The sequence below is a fragment of the Eumetopias jubatus genome, unplaced genomic scaffold, assembly GCF_037043125.1.
Source record: "Eumetopias jubatus isolate StellerSeaLion01/CBP00866 unplaced genomic scaffold, mEumJub1_p1.0 scaffold_4, whole genome shotgun sequence".
Taxonomy (NCBI): Eukaryota; Metazoa; Chordata; class Mammalia; order Carnivora; family Otariidae; genus Eumetopias; species Eumetopias jubatus.
Window position 1 is genome coordinate 2,680,073 of NW_028274810.1, and position 21,832 is coordinate 2,701,904.

A 21,832-nucleotide genomic window follows, 5' to 3' on the forward strand; every position below is an offset into this window, starting at 1 on the left:
TTTGCTGCTCTCTTGGGCAGACAAAAACATAGCTGACTCAACTATTTATGCTAACAGGAAATACTTGCATAATTGAAATTCACATGTAATTCAAGAACATCTCACTTTAACCAAGTATTTCCAACTCCTTATTAACAATATTAATTACACTAAGTGCTAAGTAGTATTTATAAAACATTTTCCTGTAGGAGATCTATTAACAACTCCACTGGACAGTTTCCCTTGGACCTCTTCATAAGTGTTTGAGTTGCAGGATGCCTGGGTGGCTCAGTCAGTTAAGCGGCCTGCCTTTGGTTCAGGTCATGATCCCGGGGGCCTGGGATTGAGCCCCACATCGGGCTCCCTGCTCAGAGGGGCACTTGCTTCTCCCTCTGCCTGCCACTCCCCCTGCTTGTGCATGCTCTCTCTCTGGCAAACAAATAAATAAATCTTAAAAAAAGAAGTCTGAGTTGCTCTCTTCTAAACTCTATCTAGAAGTAGTCATGAGCACAGAGCTAAAAAGGTATTTGGGTAAAGCCACCACACACTGGAAAATCAGCAGACAAAAGACTTAAGCAGACAAGGAAAACCTGTGGTGTTTAAAGAACCCAACAGAGGTGAGGAAGAGGATTCTGAGGAGCTAAAACAAAGCCAGATACCCATGAAATCTCTGTAGGAATTCACCTCCCATCCCCGCCCCCACCCTCTATACCAAGGCACCTCCAGACCCTAACCTTTATGTAGATCCTGGGAGCTGCTCTTCTTGTTGACAGCATCCATGAACTTCTGGACATCCTGAGCTGACTTTCTTAAGGCAGCCATAGCTTCACGGAGCTGTAAGAAAGGTGATGAGGGAAACAAGTTTTAAAATAGCATGGGTTAGACTTGAGAATAAGAACTTGTCTTTCAAAAAACAAAACAGAATGAATTATGGTTGGGAAGGTATGGTTACTTTATCAGGCAAAACGGTCCTTTCTTATAAATCTAATTCAGAAATCAGCTTTAGGGAACTTTCCTTATTAAGCTCACCTAGCCAATCACTACCAAATTCTACATTGCTGCAGCACTTAGTGCATGCACCTCTAAGTAACCTCTGCTGCATCCTTAGAACACCTATTAGAGGACTGGAACTCACAAGGCTGATTACAGAGTGGATAATTATGTTGATGGCTGAAGTGGTCAGGCCAGAAGTTTCTCCCATTTTCATATTCTTAACTCTCACCTTTACCTTCCCGGTCCCAACTCACCTTCTGGTCTTTGGGAGTTCTGCTCCCAGCATCACCTATGGATGAGAAAAGCTCTAATGAGTGTAAGGGATTTACTCATAAGAGTTTCCAAGAAATCAAAAACTAAGCTACTTTTTTTTTTTTCCACTGAACCATTTTATTTGCATGTGTTATATATAACTAAACTACTTAAAAACATTATCATGGAACTATTACTAATAACTACTGACAACCATACACAAATATATATGTAAAAGTAGTAAATGGTCCAGAAAGATACACAGCAAATAGGTGACAGTGCTTACCTGAGGATAAAGTACTGTGACAGGTGGTAGTCTACAGGATTTGGGTTTTTCACTGTATATTAAAAAATTTTTTTTATTGTTTATTTCAGAGAGAGAAAAAGAGAGCATGAGCAGAGGGTTTTGTGGGGAGGGGCAGGAGGAGAGGGAGAATAAGGCTCCCCACTGAGCAGGAAGCCTAACACTGGACTCGATCCCAGGACCCTGGGATCATGACCTGAGCCAAAGGCAGACACTTAACCGACTGAGCCACCCAAGCACCTTGTATATTTAAATTTGTTGTTTTTATAACAGCAATTTGCTTATGGATTATTTGAATGATTTGAAAAATGAAAAGTGGTCAATGTATGAAGTAAAAATGTTTATTCTCGAGTAGTGCCGTCCAAAAGAACTTCCTACTGTGATAGATATGCTCATCAATACTTGTTACTGTCTCTTTTTTATTACAGCCATCCTAATTAGTATAAAGTGGTTCTGATTTGCATTTCCTTAATGACTAATGATGTCAAGCATCTTTCCATATACTTAGTGGTCATTTACATATCTTATTTGAAAAAATAACTATTCAAATATCTTGCCCATTTTTATTTTTATTTATTTATTTTTTTAAAGATTTTATTTATTTACTTCACAGAGAGAGACACAGCGAGAGAGGGAACACAAGCAGGGGGAGTGGGAGAGGAAGAAGCAGGCTACCCGCGGAGCAGGGAGCCAGACGTGGGGCTCGATCCCAGGACCCCGGGATCACGACCTGAGCCGGAGGCAGACGCTCAACGACTGAGCCACCCAGGTGCCCGTTGCCCATTTTTAAACTGGGTTGTCTTTTTATTCTTGAGTTGCAACAGTTCTTTATATATTCTGGAAAAAAATAGACCCTTCACATTTTGCATAATTTAAATAGCTACATCTGGATTGTGGCTACTACTGTATTGGACAATGCAGTTTTGGTGATTTATAACTATTTTAAAAACAGAGGGGCGCCTGGGTGGCTCAGTCAGTTAAGCGTCTGCCTTTGGCTCAGGTCATGATCCCAGAGCTCTGGGATCAAGCCCCACAACCGGCTCACTGCTCAGCAGGCACCCTGCTACTCCCTCTCCTTCTGCCCCTCCCCTCACTCTTGCTCACGCTCTCTCTCCCCTCTCCAAATAAATAAATCTTTTAAAAAAATGGAAAGCAATGGTGGTAATCACTTCACAGTATATCCGTATATCAAATCACTATTTTCACGCCTTAAGCTAATACAATGTTATATGTCAATTATATCTTAATAAAACTGGGAGAAAAAGGCAGCAAAAAAATAAAAAACAAAAATGGAGGGGCACCTGTGTGGCTCAGTTGATTAAGCGTCTGCCTTTGGCTCAGGTCATGATCCCAGGGTCCTGGGATCGAGCCCCAAGTCGGGCTCCCTGGGAGCCTGCTTCTCCCTCTCCTCCCTGCTCATGCTCTCTCTCCCTATCTCTGTTGCTCTCTCTTAAATAAATAAAATCTTAAAAAAAAAAAAAAAAAAAGGAAAACAATGTAAATGTCCTAAAAAAAAAAGTCCATTTAACAAAATGGTTACACAAACTGTAACATCTCCAAAGGAGGTTCACAAAGAATCTTTAATAATATGAGACTGCTAACAATAGATTAAGTTTCAAAAGTTAGGATACATAGTAATTTATTTGAGATGACCCAAACCTTGGAGAGAATACAGACACACCCCTATGCATACACAAGCATTCCTCAAAGAGCTGTGAATATAGTATACGACTAAATACCTGTTAACTTAGACCTCTACAACTATAAAAGTGCATTTTATTTATTTATTCATTTATTTGTTTTTAAAGGTTTTATTTATTTGACAGAGAGAGAGAGAGAGCACAAGCAAGGGGAGTGGCAGGCAGAGGGAGAGGGAGAAGCCGGCTTCCTGCTGAGCAGGGAGCCCGATGCAGGGCTGGATCCCAGGACTCTGGGATCATGACCTGAGCCGAAGGCAGTTGCTTAACCAACTGGGCCACCCAGGCGCCCTAAAAGTGCATTTTAAAAGTAAAAATATTCATGTGGAAAAAAAAAACCTCAAACATTATAAAAGGACACACAGTAAAACATAGCTCACCCTCAGACTCCTGCTTCTAGTTACTCTCCTCAGAAGCAATCAATATCAGTTTTTTTGCAGCCAAAGATATTCTGTAAATGTACATATGTACTCTTTCCCCTCTCCAATCTTTTACTCGTATTCAACATGCACTTTTTATGTTGCTTTTTATCCCCACACTTCAAATATCCAGGAAAAGTATTCCCTCTTAGTATCTATAAATCTTATTCGTTTTTCCCCAATTTTGTTTATTGTGGTAAAATACACGTAACATAAAATATACCACCTTTACCATTTTTAAGCATACAGTTCAGTAGTATTAAGTACATTGATATCATTGTACAACCACCAACTTTACTGAAAAATGTTAAGGACTAAATAAACTGTTTTTGTATAGAAGAATTAAATAGTATGAAATGATTAGCTATCCCTAAAATGATCTTTTAATATTGTCAGTGGTTTTTTTGGGGCGGTGAGAGGGGACCATGACAAGCTGATTCTCAAATATATATAAAAGCACGACAGGTGAAAAAAACCAAGACATCCATAAAGAAGAAAACCACAGTGAGGTTCCCGGCGTTAACAGATGTAGAAACATACAAAGCCCAGTATACACAATACAGAACTGACGTAAGAAAAAAATGACAGAGAAATGAAACAGAATAGAAAGTCCAGAAATAAACCCACAAATATGGAAATAATTTATGACAAATAGACGATGTAAATCAATTAAGAGACTCATTTCAGTAAGTGGCACTGGAACATTAATAACCATTGAAAAAAAATTCAGATATTACCTCAAATACTACACAAAAAATAAACTTCAGTTGGATTAAAGGCAAAACTATGAAACTTTCAAAGGCAACATAAGAGATCTTTATAATAAAGCCTCAGGGCAGAAAGGCTATAAAAGCCAATTACCATAAAAGAAAATGCTAAAATTATAACTTCTGTTTATCAACAAATAACAAAAAGTAAAGATAAACCATAAGCTGGGAATGATGTTTGCAACTCATAACTAAAAGGATTAGTATTTGTGACATATAAAGACTTCCTGTGAATCAAGAAAAAGACAAATGATCATTGAGCAAACAAGCAAGAGATATGAACAGACATATCAAAGAAAAACTATAAGGGGTGCCTGGGTGGCTCAGTCAGTTAAGAGCCTGCCTTCAGCTCAGGTTGTGATCCCGGGGTCCTGGGATTGAGCCCAACGTTGGGCACCCTGCTCCTCCCTCTCCCTCTTCCTGCTGCTCCCCCTGCTTGTGCACACGCTCTCTCTCTAGTAAACAAATAAAATCTTTAAAAATAAATTAAATTAAAAAACCACAATACCAAGTGTTGTCAAGGATGTGGAACATAGGACACACTCATCCACTGGTGGTTATAAATTGGTACAACTGATTTGGAAAGCTGTTTGTTACTTATCCAGTAATGTTAGAATTTCCATATCCTAAGAACTAGCAACTCCCCTCTTACAGTATATATATCCTAAAAATTTAGTTTAAGACTGCCAAAATAGAAAGATTCTTGCACACAAGAGACTCAACAGTAGAGAACAAATTTGAGGGTTGATGGAGGGAAGTGGGTGAGGGATGTGCTAGACGGGTGATGGGTATTAAAGAGGGCACTTGTGATGAGCACTGGGTGTTGTGATGAAGTGTTTACAGAAATATTGCACTGTTAACTAAAAATTTTAAATAAATAAATAAATAAATAAATAGATTATTTGAACTGAAAACAAATGAAATGTCAACTGACAGGAAAATGGATATATTGTGTCATATTCATTAAGATGGAATAGTATACTGTAGTAGTTACCAAACTAAGCATCACACATCAGCATGATGTTAAAGAAATGATTGCAAAATGCATATACTAAGATTCCATTTATACAGTTAAAAAAATAAGCAAAATTATGGCACTTCTGATAATAGTGATATGAAAAGGATGATTCCCCTATGCAGAAAACAAGTATAAAACGAGAAAAAAATTGTTAAAATCAATTCAGGGCACTGGAAAGTGACCAAAGATGACAAATTGAGAAGTATTTGTTCTTGAAAAACTGCTAAAATTCTGGCAAGGAAGGTTAAGTCTGTGGACCTCTTGCCTGGGGCAGCTCCCATCCCTACTCCACCTCTAGTTGGATGAGCAGAAACTACAGCTTTACCATTGAGGTGCTAGCCATGACAAGGAACAGCTCTGTTAGTCTGAGGTTGCAGCTCTTGTTTAGTGTGAGCAGCAAACCAGTCAGAAATTTAACAAGGAGATCCTGAAAATGAGACAGCTACAGACAGGCTTAAATAAATTCTCTATACATTCTTGAGTGACTGCTAAACAATGCACATGCAGAGAAGACCCAGGAGAGTCAATAGAGATTGAGAACTAGAAGCAATTCTGAATGCATTCTCTATACCTCTGTAAAACTCACTGGCTAGGGGCACCTGGGTGGTGCAGTCTGTTGAGCATCTGACTCTTGACTTTGGCTCAGCTCATGATCTCAGGTTCATGGGATCGAACCCCATGTTGGGCTCTGCACTCATTGTGGAGTCTGCTGAGGTCTCTCTCTCCTTTCCCTTTGCCCCTCCCCTCCACACTCTCTCTAAAATAAATAAATAAATACTTAGGGAAAAACAAAAACAAAAACCCCAAAAAACAAAAAAAAACCCACAACTCACGGGACAAACTCTGCAAAAAAGGGGGGGCAACTGTTAGGAGCCAAGCTAATGTATATAAAAGCGAATATGAATTCTGTGGGTGACTGCTAAAAATGTACATACGGGAAAGATCCAAGAAACCCAATGGAGACTTGAGAACTAGATGCAACTCTGAATGTATTCTCTATACTTCTGTAAAACTGAATGGCTAAACTATTTTACTTTATTCTAATTTTTCAAAGATTTTATTTATTTATTTGACAGGGAGAGACACAGCAGGAGAGGGAACACAAGCAGGGGGAGTGGGAGAGGGAAAAGCAGGCCTCCCGCTGAGCAAGGAGCCAGATGCAGGGCTCAATACCAGGACCCCAGGATCATGACCTGAGCCAAAGGCAGACGCTTAACAACTGAGCCACCCAGGCGCCCCGGCTAAACTATTTTAAAAAAGGGGGCAACTGTTGGGATCCAATCTAACATATAGTTTAAATTTAAAAACCAAGCAGAGACATCAGCTGCACAATAAAGGGAAGAGAGAGTTGGCAGTATAATTATTAAAAAAAAAAAAGAAAAGAAAAAGAATGAAAACGAAAACGAAAACCAAAACCAAAACCAGAGGGGTGCCTGGGTGGCTCAGTTGGTTAAGCGTCTGACTCTTGATTTTGGCTCAGGTCATGATCTCAAGATCATGAAATTGAGCCTCGCATCAGGCTCTGTGCTAGGCATGGAGCCTGCTTAAGATTCTCTCTCTCCCTCTGCCCCTCCCCCACCAAATAAAAGAAAAAGAAAATAGCAGCTTTAAGTTAAAATTCAGAGTTGCTACATTATCTAAAATGTCCAGCTTCCAACACAAAAAATGGTGACGTTCAAAGAGACAGGAAAGTGCGACCTATACTCAGGGAACAAACTGACTTGCTGCATGGACCTAGATACTGGATTTATAAATATGCTCAAAGAGCTAAAAGAAATTACATTCAAAGACTTAAAACAAAGAAAAATATACTAATACTTAGTAAACAAAAGACCTGATTATGAAAGGAAGCAAATGGAAATTCTGGAGTTAAAATTACAAAAACTGAAACATTCACTAGAGAAGCTAAAAAAGCAAATTTAAAATGATAGAATAAGTAAACTAGAATACAGATTCCTATATAGAAAAATTGTCCCATTCAAAGCACAAAGAGAAGATTGAAGAAAAATGAACAGCTTCTGAGACATATGGGACAATGTGAGGCATTCTACCACATATGTAACATGGATCTGAGAAGGCAAGGGGATAGAGAATGACTGGGGCACCTGGCTGGCTCAGTTGGTAGAGTGTGCAACTTGATCTTGGGGTCACAAGTTTGAGCCCCATAATGGGTGTAGGGATTACTTAAAAATAAAATCTTAAAAAAATGTACTGGAAAAAAATATGTATTTAAAAAAAGAAATTACTGAAACACTTCTACATTTGATGAAAAACTTGAATCTAAGTCCAAATTCAATGAATCTCAAGTAGGACAAATAACAGACAGAATTACACCTAGACACACCCTAGTCAAACTACTAAAATCAAGAGAAAATCTTTAAAGCTGTAAGACAAAAATGACTCATATCCAGGATACAAACAACAATTTCATCTGACTTTCAATCAGAAATAATGGAGACCAGAAGGCACTGGAATGGCATATTCAAAGTGCCAAAGGGAAACAGCCAATCAAGAATTCTATATCCCATGGGGTGCCTGGGTGGCTCAGTCTGTTGGGCGTCTGCCTTCAGGTCAGGTCATAATCCCAGGATCCTGGGATCAAGCCCCACATTGGGCTCCTTGCTCAGTAGGGAGCCTATTTCTCCCTCTCCCTCTGCCTGCCGCTCTCCCTGCTTGTGTTCTCTGTCAGGTAAATAAGTAAATAAAATCTTAAAACAAACAAACAAACAAAAGAATTCTATATCCCAGGGGTGCCTGGGTGGCACTGTTGGTTAAGCGTCGGACTCTTGGTTTCGGCTCAGATCATGATCTCAGGGTTGTGAGATCAAGCCCCGTGTCAGGCTCCATGCTCAGCACAGAGTCTACTTGAGATACTCTCTCCTTCTCCCTCTGCCCCTCCTGCTTGTGCGTGCACTCACTCGCGCTTGCTCTCTCTCTCCCCCTCTAAAAGTAAATTAAAAAAAAAAAGAATTCTATATCCCAGGTAAACAAAGGCAGAGAATCCACTTTTAGCAGAATTACAAGAAATATTAAAGGAAATCTTTCTGACTGGAAAAAGATGACACTAGTAACTCAGATCCACAGGAAGGAATGAAGAGCAATGAAAATGTAAACATCTGGGTAAATATATATTTTTCTCTTTTCTTCCCATAACTTCTTTAAAAATAAGATTGGTCCTTGCAATAATAACACTAAATTGTTGGCTTTAAACATACGCAGGTGCAATATATTTGACGACAGTATCACCCAAGAAGAGAGTGAAAATGGAGCTATCCTGGTGCAAAGTTGCTATTTTACCAGAATTAAGTCAGTATTAACTTGTAGTAGATAATGATCAGATAAATATGCAAGCACTTTTTAAAAAGCTAAAAAAAAAAATCAGAGGAATTAAAATGATTTACTGAAATACTTGTTTGACACAAAGAAGGCAGTAAAAAACAGATAAATACAAAAAATATGGGGGGAAAAGAGCAAAATGATTGATGTAAATCCACCCATATGGATTCACATGAATGGACTCAAAACTAATTAAAAGCCAGAAACTGTGAGACTGGATTTAAAAAAACCACAAGATCTAACTATATACTGTCTGTAAAAGATTCACTAAATTCAAAGACATAAACAGATTTTAAGTAAAAGGACAGAAAAAGACACAACATGCAAACGGTAATCATAATAAAAATGGAAATGCTATGTATTTTTTTTTTAGGATTTTATTTACTTATTTGAGAGAGAGAGAGAGAATGAGAAAGCACGAGAGGGAAAGAGGGTCAGAGGGAGAAGCGGACTCCCTGCTGAAAAGGAAGCCCGATGTGGGACTCGATCCGGGACTCCAGGATCATGACCTGAGCTGAAGGCAGTCGCTTAACCAATTGAGCCACCCAGGCGCCCCTGGAAATGCTATATTAATATCTGCTAAAACAGACTTTAAGAAAAGCGATATTGCTTGAGACACAGAGAGATATTTTAATAGAAAATCAAATATAAATGTATACATAACAGATTCCAAAGTACAAGAAGCGAAAACTGAAATAAATTGAAAGGACAAACAATTCAATAATTTTAGTTCAAGATTTCAAAATTCCTTTCCAAGTAATTGTTAAAACAACTAGACAGAAAATTAATAAGGACACAAACTTGAACAGCACTATCAGCCAACTTAACCTAACCAACATTTACAAAATACTTCATCCAACAGCAGAATACAAATTCTTTTCAAGCACACATGGATCATTCTCCAGGACAGAAAATATGCTAGGCCATTAAAAAAACATTTAAATAAATTTAAAAGGATTAAAGTAATACAATATATATTTTCTGACCACAATGAAATAAAATAAAAAACTCACAACAGAAAGAAATCTGGGAAATCCCCAAATATTTGGAATAATCAATTGGTCAAAGAAAAATCACAAAGGAAATTTTAAAAATTATGAGTTAAATGAAAATATAACACACAAAAATTTATGAGACGCAGTAAAGCGACACTTAAAGGGAAATTTACAGCTTTAAATGTTTACATTAGCAAGAAAAAAAGATCAAATCAAGGGGCACCTGGGTGGCTTAGTCAGTAAGCATCTGCCTTTGGCTTGGGTCATGATCACAGGGTCCTGGGATCCAGCCCCACATTGGCCCTGCATCGGGCTCCCTGCTCAGAGGGAAGCCTGGTTCCCCCTCTCCCACTCCCTCCGCTTGTGTTCCCTCTCTCGCTGTGTCTCTGTCAAATAAATAAAATCTTTAAGAAAATAAATAAATAAGGGGCGCCCGGGTGGCTCAGTCGTTAAGCGTCTGCCTTGGGCTCAGGTCATGGTCCCGGGGTCCTGGGATCGAGCCCCACATCATCCCACCATCGGCTCCTTCTCCCTTCTCCCCCTGCTTGTGTTCCCTCTCTATGTCTCTATCAAATAAATAAATAAAATCTTAAAATAAAATCAATAATCTGTTTTAATTTTAAGAAACTAGAAAAAGAAGAACAAATCAAATCCAAGTACAGGGAAGGAATAAAGATCAGAGTAGAAATCAGTGTAATAGAAAACAGGAAAACACTAGAGAAAAATAAATTAATGAACCCAAAAACTGGTTCCTTAAAAAAAAAAAAAAAAAAAGACAATCTGTTAGCCAGATTAACCAAGCAAAAAAAAAAAAAAGAAAGGACATCCATATAGCCAATATCAGGAATGAAAGAACGGACATTACTACAGAACATACAGAAATTCAAAAGAATCATAAGGGAATACTATGAACTTTATGGCAATAATTTAGACAACTTAGATGAAATGGAAAAATTTTTAGAAAGATACAAATTAACAAAAAGGACTTGAGAAGGAATAGAAAATCCAAATGGGCATAGCAGGTAAAGAAAAGTAATTAGTAATTAAAAACTTTCTCACAATAAATTCAATGTGGTATCCTGTAATGGAAAAAGCCCAGATATCAAAAGTCTAGAGATTAGGTAAAAGTAATGCACCTAGGTTTGCTTCTTAGTTTTGACCAGTGTACCATGGTAACATAAAACACTAACATTAGAAAAACTGATGAAAAGTATGCAAGAACTCTCTGTATTATCTTTGCAATTTATACAAAAATATAAAACTATTCCAAACTAATAATCTTATTTAAAAAAAACCTATCCACAAAGAAAAATCCAGGTCAAGATGGCCTCGCTGCTGAATTTATCAAACATTTAAGGAAGAAATTCTATTTCATACAAACTCAGAAGAGGGAAACATTTACCAACTCAACTTTATAAGGCCCATAATACCAAAGTCAAAAAAACACATTACAATAAAACTACAACAGCTCTCATGAACATAGGTGCAAAAATTCTTAACAAAATATTAGCAAATCTAATACAGAAACATATAAAAAGGATTATACACTAAGACAAAGTGGCAGGGGTGGGGTGGGAGGTCATCCCAAGAATACAAATCTCGTTTAACATCCAAAAAAATCATTATTGTAATACTCCTTATTAGTAAGAAAAAGGAAAAAAACCTATATGATTATCTGAGGATGATACAGAAAAAGTAGCTGACAAAATCTAAAATCCAATCGAGCCATGATAAAAACTCAGTAAATTAGGAATAGAAGCAATTTCCTTCAACCCGGACAAAGGATATCTACAAAAACCCTACAGCTCACATTACAATTAATGCCTATAGACCAAATGCTTTCCCCCTAAGATCAGGAGCAAGGAAAAGATGTCTGCTCTCAAAACGTTCATTCAACTTTGTACTGGAGGTTCTACAGAGTACAATAAGGCAAGAAAAAGAAATAAAAGACATCTAGATTAGAAAGGAAAAAGTAAAATTGACTTTATTTGCTGACAGCATGAGGTAAAAATATAGAAAATCCGAAGGGATCCACAAAAAACTTCTAGAATAGTGAGCTTAATAAGGTTACAGGCTACAAGATTAATACATAAAAATCAACTAAACTTTCATATCCTAACAACACTCTTCAAATAAAGTAAATTTCACATTAGCATTAAAAATAAAACACTTATGAGAGATGTACCATATTAATGCATTAGAAGACTGAGTATTTGTTAAAAGGTAGTATTCCCCAAATTGAGCTTTAGATTCAATATAGTTCCTATTAAAAATCCCAACAGGTTTAAAAAAATGTTTTTGATAGGAACTGACAAGCTGATCCCAAAATTTATTTGGAAGTTATATGAAATACAGGTTTATAGTATGGTGCTGATATAAAGAGAGATATTTAGATCAATGTTACAAAATAGAATCCGGAAATAGACCCTCATATACATGGCCAGTTGATTTTTGGAGTACCAAAAGGATAGTCTGACAAATGGTGGTGGAACAAATGAATAGCCATAAGCAAAATAAGCAAACCACCCTCAATTCTTTTTTTTTTAAAGATTTTATTTATTTGACAGAGAGAGACACAGCGAGAGAGGGAACACCAGCGGGGGGAGTGGGAGAGGGAGAAGCAGGATCCCCGCTGAGCAGGATGCCTGTTGTGGGGCTCGATCCCAGGACCCTGAGATCATGACCTGAGCCGAAAGCAGACACCCAACGAATGAGCCACCCAGGCGCCCCGAACCACCCTCAACTCTTACCTTGAGAAGTTTTCTCTTAAAAGACACCATTAAGAAAATGAAAAGATCACATCTGAGAGAAAGTATAAAATATATCTCATAAATGAACTGTACCTAAAGCCTAAGTTCTCTAAGTCAATAATAAAAAGACAACCCAATTAAAAAAAAAAAGACTAAAGATTTGAATAGATGTTTCCCCAAAGAACATACATAAGTGGCAAGTAAGTATGTGAAAAGATGCTCAACTTTCTTAGGGAAATGCAAACTATGATCACAATTTGATACCACACACACTAGAATGGCTAAAAGACTGACAATACCAAGCACTGACAAGGATGTAAAGACACTGGAACCCCATACTTTGCTAGTGGGAATGTAAAATGGTATAGCCACTTTTGAAAACAGTAAGGCAGTTTCCTAAAAATTCAAACATACACCTACCCTAAGACCTAGCAATTCTACTCCTAGGTGGAATATCCAAGAGACATGAAACATAATGCCCATATAAAGATTTATACAGAAATGTACATAGCAGCATTATTCCTAATAGCCCCCAAACTGGAAACAACCCAAATATTTATCAATTAAGGAATGGATAAAAACCTGTGGTATATCTATAAAATGGAATATTATTCAGCAAAAAAAAGGGGAGCACACTATGGATGCATGCAATAACATAGATAAATCTCAAAAACATTATGCTAAGTGACAGAAACCAGATACAAAAGACAATAAATTGTGACTGTCTTTTTTTTTTAAGATTTTATTTATTTATTTGAGAGAGAGAATGAGAGACAGAGAGCACGAGGGAAGAGGGTCAGAGGGAGAAGCAGACTCCCTGCTGAGCAGGGAGCCCAATGCGGGACTCGATCCCGGGACTCCAGGATCATGACCTGAGCCGAAGGCAGTCACTAAACCAACTGAGCCACCCAGGCGCCCCTAAATTGTGGCTGTCTTTACACAAAATTTATAGAGAAGGCAAAAAGGAAGCAAGCAGCAGATCAGTGCTTACTTGGGGTGAACAAATGGAGAATGTAGGCAAAAAGACATGAGGGATGTTTTTGGAGTAATGCCAAGTATTCTTAAACTGGACTGTGAAGACTGCACTACTGTATAAATTTACTAAAAGTCAAACTATACACTTAAAAGTATGTGAATTTTATAGTATATAAATTATACCTAAAAAAAAGCCCCTCAAAAATAAACAAAAATCAAACAATCTACCATTTTGAGATATATACATAGGTGCTAATGCCACCTATTAAGAAAAGGGAGTTCAGAATAGAAGTTACACAGAATGGGGAAAGAACGGTCATTCAATCAGGAAGTAGTACATAGGGGACATCTATGATACTAATAATGTTCTATTTCTTTGGTAACAGACAATTCCAACAGTTTGGAATATGTAGTCAGTGACAATGGTTTTTCCTTTCTTCTTTTATCTGCTTAACTTCCTGTCTTTCAATTTCAATCCTTGACTTTCTACCTGGACCTTTATCTCTTACCTGAATCAATACTGAGGACATCATCATCTTCATCAGGAATCTCGATTATTTCTGTAGGCCGGGAAGCTTCATCCTCAGAGCTACTGTCCCGGTATTGTAGACCCAGTTTGGAATAAAAGTCCTTCACCAAAGACTCACAGTTAGTCACTGCCCTAATATTGGAACACATGTAGAAAAGGTCAGAGCCAGCAGAAATAGGTGTAAAAGCCATCAGAATTTATATATATTTAAGCATACACTGATCTCAATTCAAACAGGCCAAATGTCTCCGTTTAGAATTCATTTTTATTTTCATTTTTTAAATAGGCTCCATGCCCAATGTGGGGCTTGAACTCACCACCTGAGATCAAGACCTGAGCTGAAGTCAAGAGTAGGACACTTAACCAACTGAGCCACCCAGGCCCACCGTTCATTTAGAATTTAAAATGCTTTTCTCATAGAAAAATGTTTAAATAGTGGTTTCCAGACCGGTGCCTCAAAAATCCAAAATAAGCCCTGAGTACAGTCCTCTCAACCACATTTCATCATTTACCTTATTAGTTGAAAATGTGTTCTAAGTGACAACTAAGGTACCAGACACAAATCTTCTGGGGCTTTTGGAGTAGATACAGGGCTCCACAGTTACATAAGACAGCAATACTTTACAATCCTCACTCCCTAGATCATCCTACTAAGAAAACAAAGCAATTGTTTGCAAGGAGAGTAGAGAAGAAAGGAGGGGAAGGGACTCAAGACCTGAACTCCCCTACTGCTGACCATACATTAGCTTCTGATAGATGAATATTCTATATATGGGTGGTTATGAGGTCAGATTTTGGATCCTAACCTATGAAGGAAGGTTCTTTTTTTTTTTTTTTTTTAAGGAAGGTTCTATACATTTGTACCTTGTAAAGTATAAAGTGCTTAGCACAATGTCATGAACAATTATACTTCTAAAATGTCTGCCAAAGGGGAGATTTCCTATTTTCCAGGTAGTCCTCACCTGGATGCATCATCAAAGAGCTGGTCAACATGGGCCACCTCAGATTCCTTCTGTATTACCCACGTTTCCAACTCTGCTAGTTGCTTCTTACGCTGCTGTACACAGTCCATCTTTTCTAGTTCTTCATCGATGAACTGCCGAAGTTCCTCCATCGAGATCCCCAGCTCCTCAACCACTGCTTGTTGCAGCTCTGCAATCTCTTCAGACTCCACTGCAGCTGTTGCTGCATCCAAACCAATGCACCCAGGGAGGGAGGACATGCTGTTGTCCTCTACATGTAAGAGAAAACTAAGATTACCTTTGGAGTCATCACCACCAAATTTCAGTATCCTAATAAAACTCATTCCTACACTACTACTTGTTATTCAAATACAGTTAAGTTTGATTCTATGTTCTCTCTCTCCATTTTCCTGTATCTGACGTTTAGATTCTGTAGCATTCTTATTTTATCCTATAGACTATGGGCCTAAGATTTAAAAGTCTGAGGGTATGGAAAACATATATTATGCAACAGGGAGCTACCGAAAATAATGTTTTAGGAAATGGAAGAGAACCAATTTGCTGAGGAAGGTATTTCTGTGACCTGAGTTCCTTAATTCACCAAAGAGATAAATCTTTGTTTGCATGCTATGCCAGTTTGAACACTTATCTCCACCTGGAGGGAAGCGATTGGTCTATAACTCACTAACTCGTTGTTTCCTCTTTAACTACTTGTTCACCTTACACTACTTTGCTTCCAAGTGGAAATTTATTTTTTAAAGTCTATTAACCCTTAAGCATACAAAAGCAAAGAGATTTCCCAAAAGTAAAGAGAAATTAAAGCAATCTGGGAATAAAATGTGGCTACCTAAAAAGTACAATTCAAATAACCCATACATTGGTGTTAACTTCTTTTTTGATCAAACGGTTAAAGCAAAACTGATGCCAGAACGCCGTGCGACCCCAAGGCCAGTTCTCACCGCCTCCATTTCTCCTTTGCCCACACACCGCCCCACCCCCGCGCTACCCTTTTTGGGGGTGCGTCCCACCCACCCCGCAAACCCAGCTCAACCCCGCCCCCGCTCGCCTCTCGGAGAAGACTTCCTTCCCACCCTCGCCCAACCTCCTCCCACAAACAAAACATTCCAGACAGGCCCCTGGTCTCCAAATACCTCAATTAACAGTATTTCCCACACCTCCCTGCTTCCAGCTACAACAGTTCTTTTCCACCAGCCAGACCCCAGACTCGAGACTCAGGGGTCGGCCTCGATGGGGGAGAACGAAACCGTAAGGGAAAGGGAGCAGGGGGAGGGGAAGAAACGTGAGGGAGGGAGGGAAAAGGAAGCGAAAGAGACGCCCGGAAGCAAACCTCAGGTGCCGTTCCGGTCGCCACGACGGTGGCCTGACGGGGTCAAACCCAAGGCCTCTGAGCGCCCCTCCAAGGCCCGGCAAACTCTGGCAAGTACGCATGCGTCAAAGCACAGCCGCCCAGGGCACACGTGGGAGACAAATGGCCGGGTAAAGTAGGCGTGGCCTGGAGTATATTGTAGAAGCTCCGCCTTTTCCGCCAACCCCAACTAATGGCAGCAATGTTAAGTTGATCGTAGGCAAGCGCTTAGGTTTAGATTTTTTTTCCTTACCCAGTTTTGGTTTTATTGCACAAGTGGTACAAATTGTAACAAGTGGAGGAATATCAAGATGTAATAGGAAAAACGTGGTGATATCTTCGCCTTCCTGCATCACGTATGACTCCTGCTCCTTTGAGGTAAAATAGCTTAGTTTTCTAGGTTTGTATGTACAAGGTCACGAATGTGGATTTTTTTTAAAAAAACATTATTTATTTATCAGAGACAGAGAGAGCACAAGTAGGCGGAGCAGCAGAGGGAGGGAGAGAAGCAGGTTCTCCGCTGAGCAGGGAGCCCAATGTGGGGCTCGGTCCCAGGACCTCGAGATCATGACCTGAGCTGAAGGCAGACGCTTAACCGACTGATCCACGCAGGCGCCCTGTGAATGTGGATTTTTTTAAAAGATTTTATTTTTAAGTAATCTTTATATCCAGTGTGGGGCTTGAACTCAACCCTGAAATCAAGCGTTGCGTGCCCTGCCAGCTGAGCCAGCCAGGCAGCCCTGAATGTGGATTTTGTTTTGTTTTGCTTTTATTTCACATGTGGACATCCCTTGAAGACAATAAAAACTATAAAATTTGTCTTTTTGACAATTGCATAATACTTAAGAGTGTGGCTAAATCATATTTAGAAAGATGTTCTCAGTTTTTAGCTACTACAAATAGTACAACAATAAACATTAACATCCTTTTGAAGTAGTACTTTTATTTCTGTGGAAGAGATGCCCCAAAATGGAATCTGAGTAAAAGGTATATATACACATAGGTACTCTTTTTTTTCACTTTGATAGAATCTACTGTCAAATTACTATTCAAAAAGGTTGAAACAATTTTTGCTCCCACTAGCAAGTCTCTAAAAGTATGTTTCCCCACACCCTGATTAAGATTGGATGTTAACTATTTAATTTTTAAGCATTTGATAGGTCTTAAAGTAATAGCTGCATCAGGATAGACTTAAGTTGTGTTGTGAAAACATTCCAAAAGCTTAAAACAAAAACCATGCATTTCTTGCTCATGCTGCATAATCATCTCTAGTTGACATTGGAGCTCTGCTAGGATATCTACTCAGGAACCCAGGCTGATGAGTAAGTCAGGCCAGAAGGAGATCGCTAACGGTCTCATATTGGCAGTTAAAGTGATTCAGGACACTTTCATTAACAACTCATTGTTCTGACTGAGTCATAAGGACCTACCCAACCACAAGGGGGCTGGAAAGAACAATCATGTCTCATATCTGGAAGGAGGGAACCGGTTGTATTTGATGAACCGGCAGTATTGACTACTACATTATTTTGTTATTGCTTTAATTTGTTCAGCTATCTTTACACTAACCGCACCTAACTTCATTTAAAAGGTATAAACCAGGGGCACCTGGGTGGCTCAGTCGTTAAGCGTCTGCCTTCGGCTCAGGTCATGATCCCGGGGTCCTGGGATTGAGCCCCACATTGGGCTCCCTGCTTGGCAGGAAGCCTGCTTCTCCCTCTCCCACTCCTGCTGCTTGTGTTCCCTCTCTGGCTATGTCTTTCTCTGTCAAATAAATAAAATCTTTAAAAAAAAGGGTATAAACCAGAACCTTCTGTGTAAGACTGGAAACAGGTCCAGGCAGCCTTGAAATCCTCTCCTTGTGACCACACTTTATCTTTGCTCATTTCACCTGTCCACCAGTGTCCTGTAAGTCCCTATTTCCAACTGTTAAGACACTAGGAATTGAGGTACAGAGAAATGAAAGTGTCCTCTAGATATTTCAAATTCAGCATGTTCCTAACTCATGATATTATTTTCTAACATGAGCTAGAAATTTTAGACTACTCCTCCCTGTAAAACACACATGCACACACATACCATATTTATTGAATGTTTACTTCATATCAGGCACTGTTCTAAGCACTTTACAATTGTTAATTTATTTAATCTTCACAATAGTCCTATAAGGTAGGAACTGTTATTGTCTCTTTTTTATGAATGAAAAAACTGAGACACACAATTACATTAAGTGTCAGAGCCAGGCAGTTTGGCCCTAGAACTTGTGGTCTTTTTTTTTTTTTAAGATTTTATTTATTTATTTGACAGAGAGAGCAGGAACACAAGCAGGGGGAGTGGGAGAGGGAGAAGCAGGCTTCCTGCCGAGCAGGGAGCCCGATGTGGGACTCAATCCCAGGACCCTGGGATCATGACCTGAGCCGAAGGCAGACGCTTAACTACTGAGCCACCCAGGCGCCCTAGAACTTGTGGTCTTAAACCATTATTCAATACAGTTTGTTTACCCTAGTTTGGAAATGTTTATCATATATTTTTCCTCCTTTCTTTTTAAATTTTACTGTTCTTGTTTGGCTCTTATTTCTTGCCAGGACTGTTGCCTCTTAATTGGTAGCCTTGTGGGACTGCCCATATAGAGCTTTAAAATACAGTTCTGATCATGTCACCCCCCTGCTTTAAAACTATGTTTTCTTTTCTTTTTTTTTTTTAAAAGATTTTATTGATTTATTTGACAGAGAGACACAGTGAGAGAGGGGACGCAAGCGGGGGGAGTGGGAGAGGGAGAAGCAGGCTTCCCGCGGAGCAGGGAGCCCGATGTAGGGCTCGATCCCAGGACTCTGGGATCACGACCTGAGCCGAAGGCAGACGCTTAATGACTGAGCTACCCAGGCGCCCCTAAAACTATGTTTTCTTTATGTCTATAAAATAAAGTTCAAACTTCACAGTATAGAATTTGAGGCTCTTCAAAATTTGGTCCTGACTTAGCTCTCTCGCCGTGTTTCCCATTTTTCCCTTCACACCCCTGGTTAAGTGCTATTTCCCCAACATGTTTACACATTTCACTTTTACACTTATACCTTCGTTCATTGTGGTCTATCTCCTGGAATGCCCCCTCTCTTCCTGTCTGCTGTAATATGAATTCTCTAAGGTCCAACTCAAATATCTCTGTGAAGTTTTCATAGACCAGCGGTTGTCAAACTTTATCATGTATCAGAATCAGCTGGAGGGCTTGTTAAAATACAGACTGCCACCCTCACCCCACCATTGGAGTAGATTTGGGTGGAGTCTGAGAATCTGCATGTCTAACATTTTACCAGTAACGCCTGTGCTACTGGTAGGGGGACCAGAATTTAAGAAACACTGTCTTACCATATGATTTCACTTCTATGTGCAATATAAAAATCAAACGAAGAGTAGAATCAGACTCATAAGTACAGAGAACAAACTGGTGGGGAGGGACTGGGGGGCTATGGGCAAAACAGGTGAAGGGGATTTAGAAGTACGATCTTCACAACATGCCTGGCTGGCTGAGTTGGACAAGCACGTGTCTCTTCATCTCAGGGTTGTGAGTTTGGGCCCCCATATTGGGTGTAGAGATGACTTAAATAAGTAAACTAAAAACAAAAAAAAAAAAAAGAGGGGCGCCTGGGTGGCTCAGTTGGTTAAGCGACTGCCTTCGGCTCAGGTCATGATCCTGGAGTCCCTGGATCGAGTCCCGCATCAGGCTCCTTGCTCGGCGGGGAGTCTGCTTCTCCCTCTGACCCTCCCCCCTCTCATGTGCTCTCTCTCTCAAATAAATAAAATCTTTAAAAAAAATAAAAAAAGAGGTATGAACTTCTGATTATAAAATAAACAAGTCGTGGGCATGAAAAGTACAGTATGGGGAACATAGTTAATAATATTGCAATAACTTTGTATCATGACATGGTAACTACACATCATGGTGAGCATTTTGTAATGTATAGAATTGTGAAATCACTATGTTGTACATCTGGAACTAATATAAAATTGTATGTCAATTATACATCAATTAAAGAAATCACTCACTAGACTATCCTAGACTGTCTTAGACTATCACTCACACTCTGCCGAACTAACTCCCATCTGTGTGCTTCCATTATCTTAGTTCCTTCCACTTGTGAGTTATCTCTGTATGTCTCTGTCTCCTTTGCTGGTCTGTGATCAACTCTGAGCTGAGGACCTGTCTAGATCGTCTTTGTTTCCCCCAGCACCTGACATATTGCCCTGTATGTGTGGTGTTCTGTAATGTGTGATAAATGAAGGGAAATCTGTTCTGCCCTGATTATGTTTCTGTTAGTTAGAGTCTTTCAGCTTTCTGATGTATGTGTGCATGTGTGGGGGGAGTGGAGATGGAAATGAGCAATGGACAATGTTGAAAAGAAACAGGAGCTATTTAGGGCAGCATATCCAGTCTCATTTCTTCAATGTCCTGAGAAGTCTGGTAGAAATCAGCAGTGGGACTCAGGAAGTATCTTCTAAGACACTTGCTACTCAACATGCAGTCAAAGAGCTTCTTAGAGATTCTAAATCTCTGACCCCACGTGGGATGTACTAAATCAGAATCTGAATCTTAGTAAGGTTTCCAGGTAATGTGTTTGCTTGCTAAAATTTAGAAGCACTATAGGAAAGGCAAGTTTGAGTTCTGTAATCCTTTCTAGGGCAGGGCCTCAATATTTAGGGAAACAAGCTCTGGGTTTTTTTGTTTTTGTTTTTTAAGATTATTTATTTATTTATTTATTTGAGAGAGAGAGAGAGAGAGAGAGAGAGAGAGAGAGCACAAGCAGGGGGAGTGGCAGAGGGAGAGGGAGAAGCCGGCTCCCGAATGAGCAGGAAGCCCAATGCAGGCTCAGTGCCAGGCTCCGTCCCAGGATCCTGAGATCATGACCTGAGCCAAAGGTAGACACTTAACAGACTGAACCACCCAGGCGCCCCTCTGGCTTTGTTTTTATTAAGGTCTGAAGACTATCAGAAATGATCAGGCCCTGGGGCGCCTGGGTGGCTCAGTTGGTTAAGTGACTGCCTTCGGCTCAGGTCATGATCCTGGAGTCCCGGGATCCAGTCCCACATCGGGCTCCCTGCTTGGCGGGGAGTCTGCTTCTCCCTCTGACCCTCTTCCCTCTCGTGCTTTCTATTTCTCATTCTCTCTCTCTCTGAAATAAATAAATAAAATTAAAAAAAAAAGAAATGATCAGGCCCTGATATAAATGACTCACATTATTAAAATGTACAAATTATTGAGATAGATAGCTTATTGCCAGTTGAATAATATAAAGCAATAAATAACTGATATGCCACTTGGACTACTCACATTGGTGTGCTCAGCACAGTCATTCCTGTAATCCATTGTGATACATTGAAAAACCACAACCATGTGCTACTTAATACTTGACCATGAGAAGGGGTGCCTGGGTGGCTCTGTCATTAAGCGTCTGCCTTCAGCTCAGGTCATGATCCCAGGGTCCTGGGATCGAGCCC

General features: G+C 39.5%; 1 protein-coding gene across 5 annotated transcripts in view; it reads right to left on the reverse strand.

Moving 5' to 3' along the window:
- The window catches only part of SETDB1 (SET domain bifurcated histone lysine methyltransferase 1), a 32,697-nt gene extending 16,281 nt beyond the window's left edge, over positions 1 to 16,416 (reverse strand). For 2 of the 5 annotated variants that reach the window (XM_028088343.2, XM_028088339.2), the window contains exons 1-5: positions 16,128 to 16,281; positions 14,977 to 15,247; positions 13,995 to 14,146; positions 1,227 to 1,261; positions 714 to 813 (exon numbers count right to left, since the gene is read on the reverse strand). In XM_028088343.2, the coding sequence (XP_027944144.1) occupies positions 714 to 813; positions 1,227 to 1,261; positions 13,995 to 14,146; positions 14,977 to 15,236 (547 nt within the window). In that variant the 5' untranslated portion in view covers positions 15,237 to 15,247; positions 16,128 to 16,281. Of the gene's footprint in view, positions 1 to 713; positions 814 to 1,226; positions 1,262 to 12,510; positions 12,542 to 13,994; positions 14,147 to 14,976; positions 15,248 to 15,852; positions 15,934 to 16,127; positions 16,282 to 16,324 lie in introns of those variants that run through there. The other 3 variants (XM_028088341.2, XM_028088342.2, XM_028088344.2) reach the window with 3 other exon arrangements.
- Between the last annotated feature and the right edge of the window lie 5,416 nt (positions 16,417 to 21,832).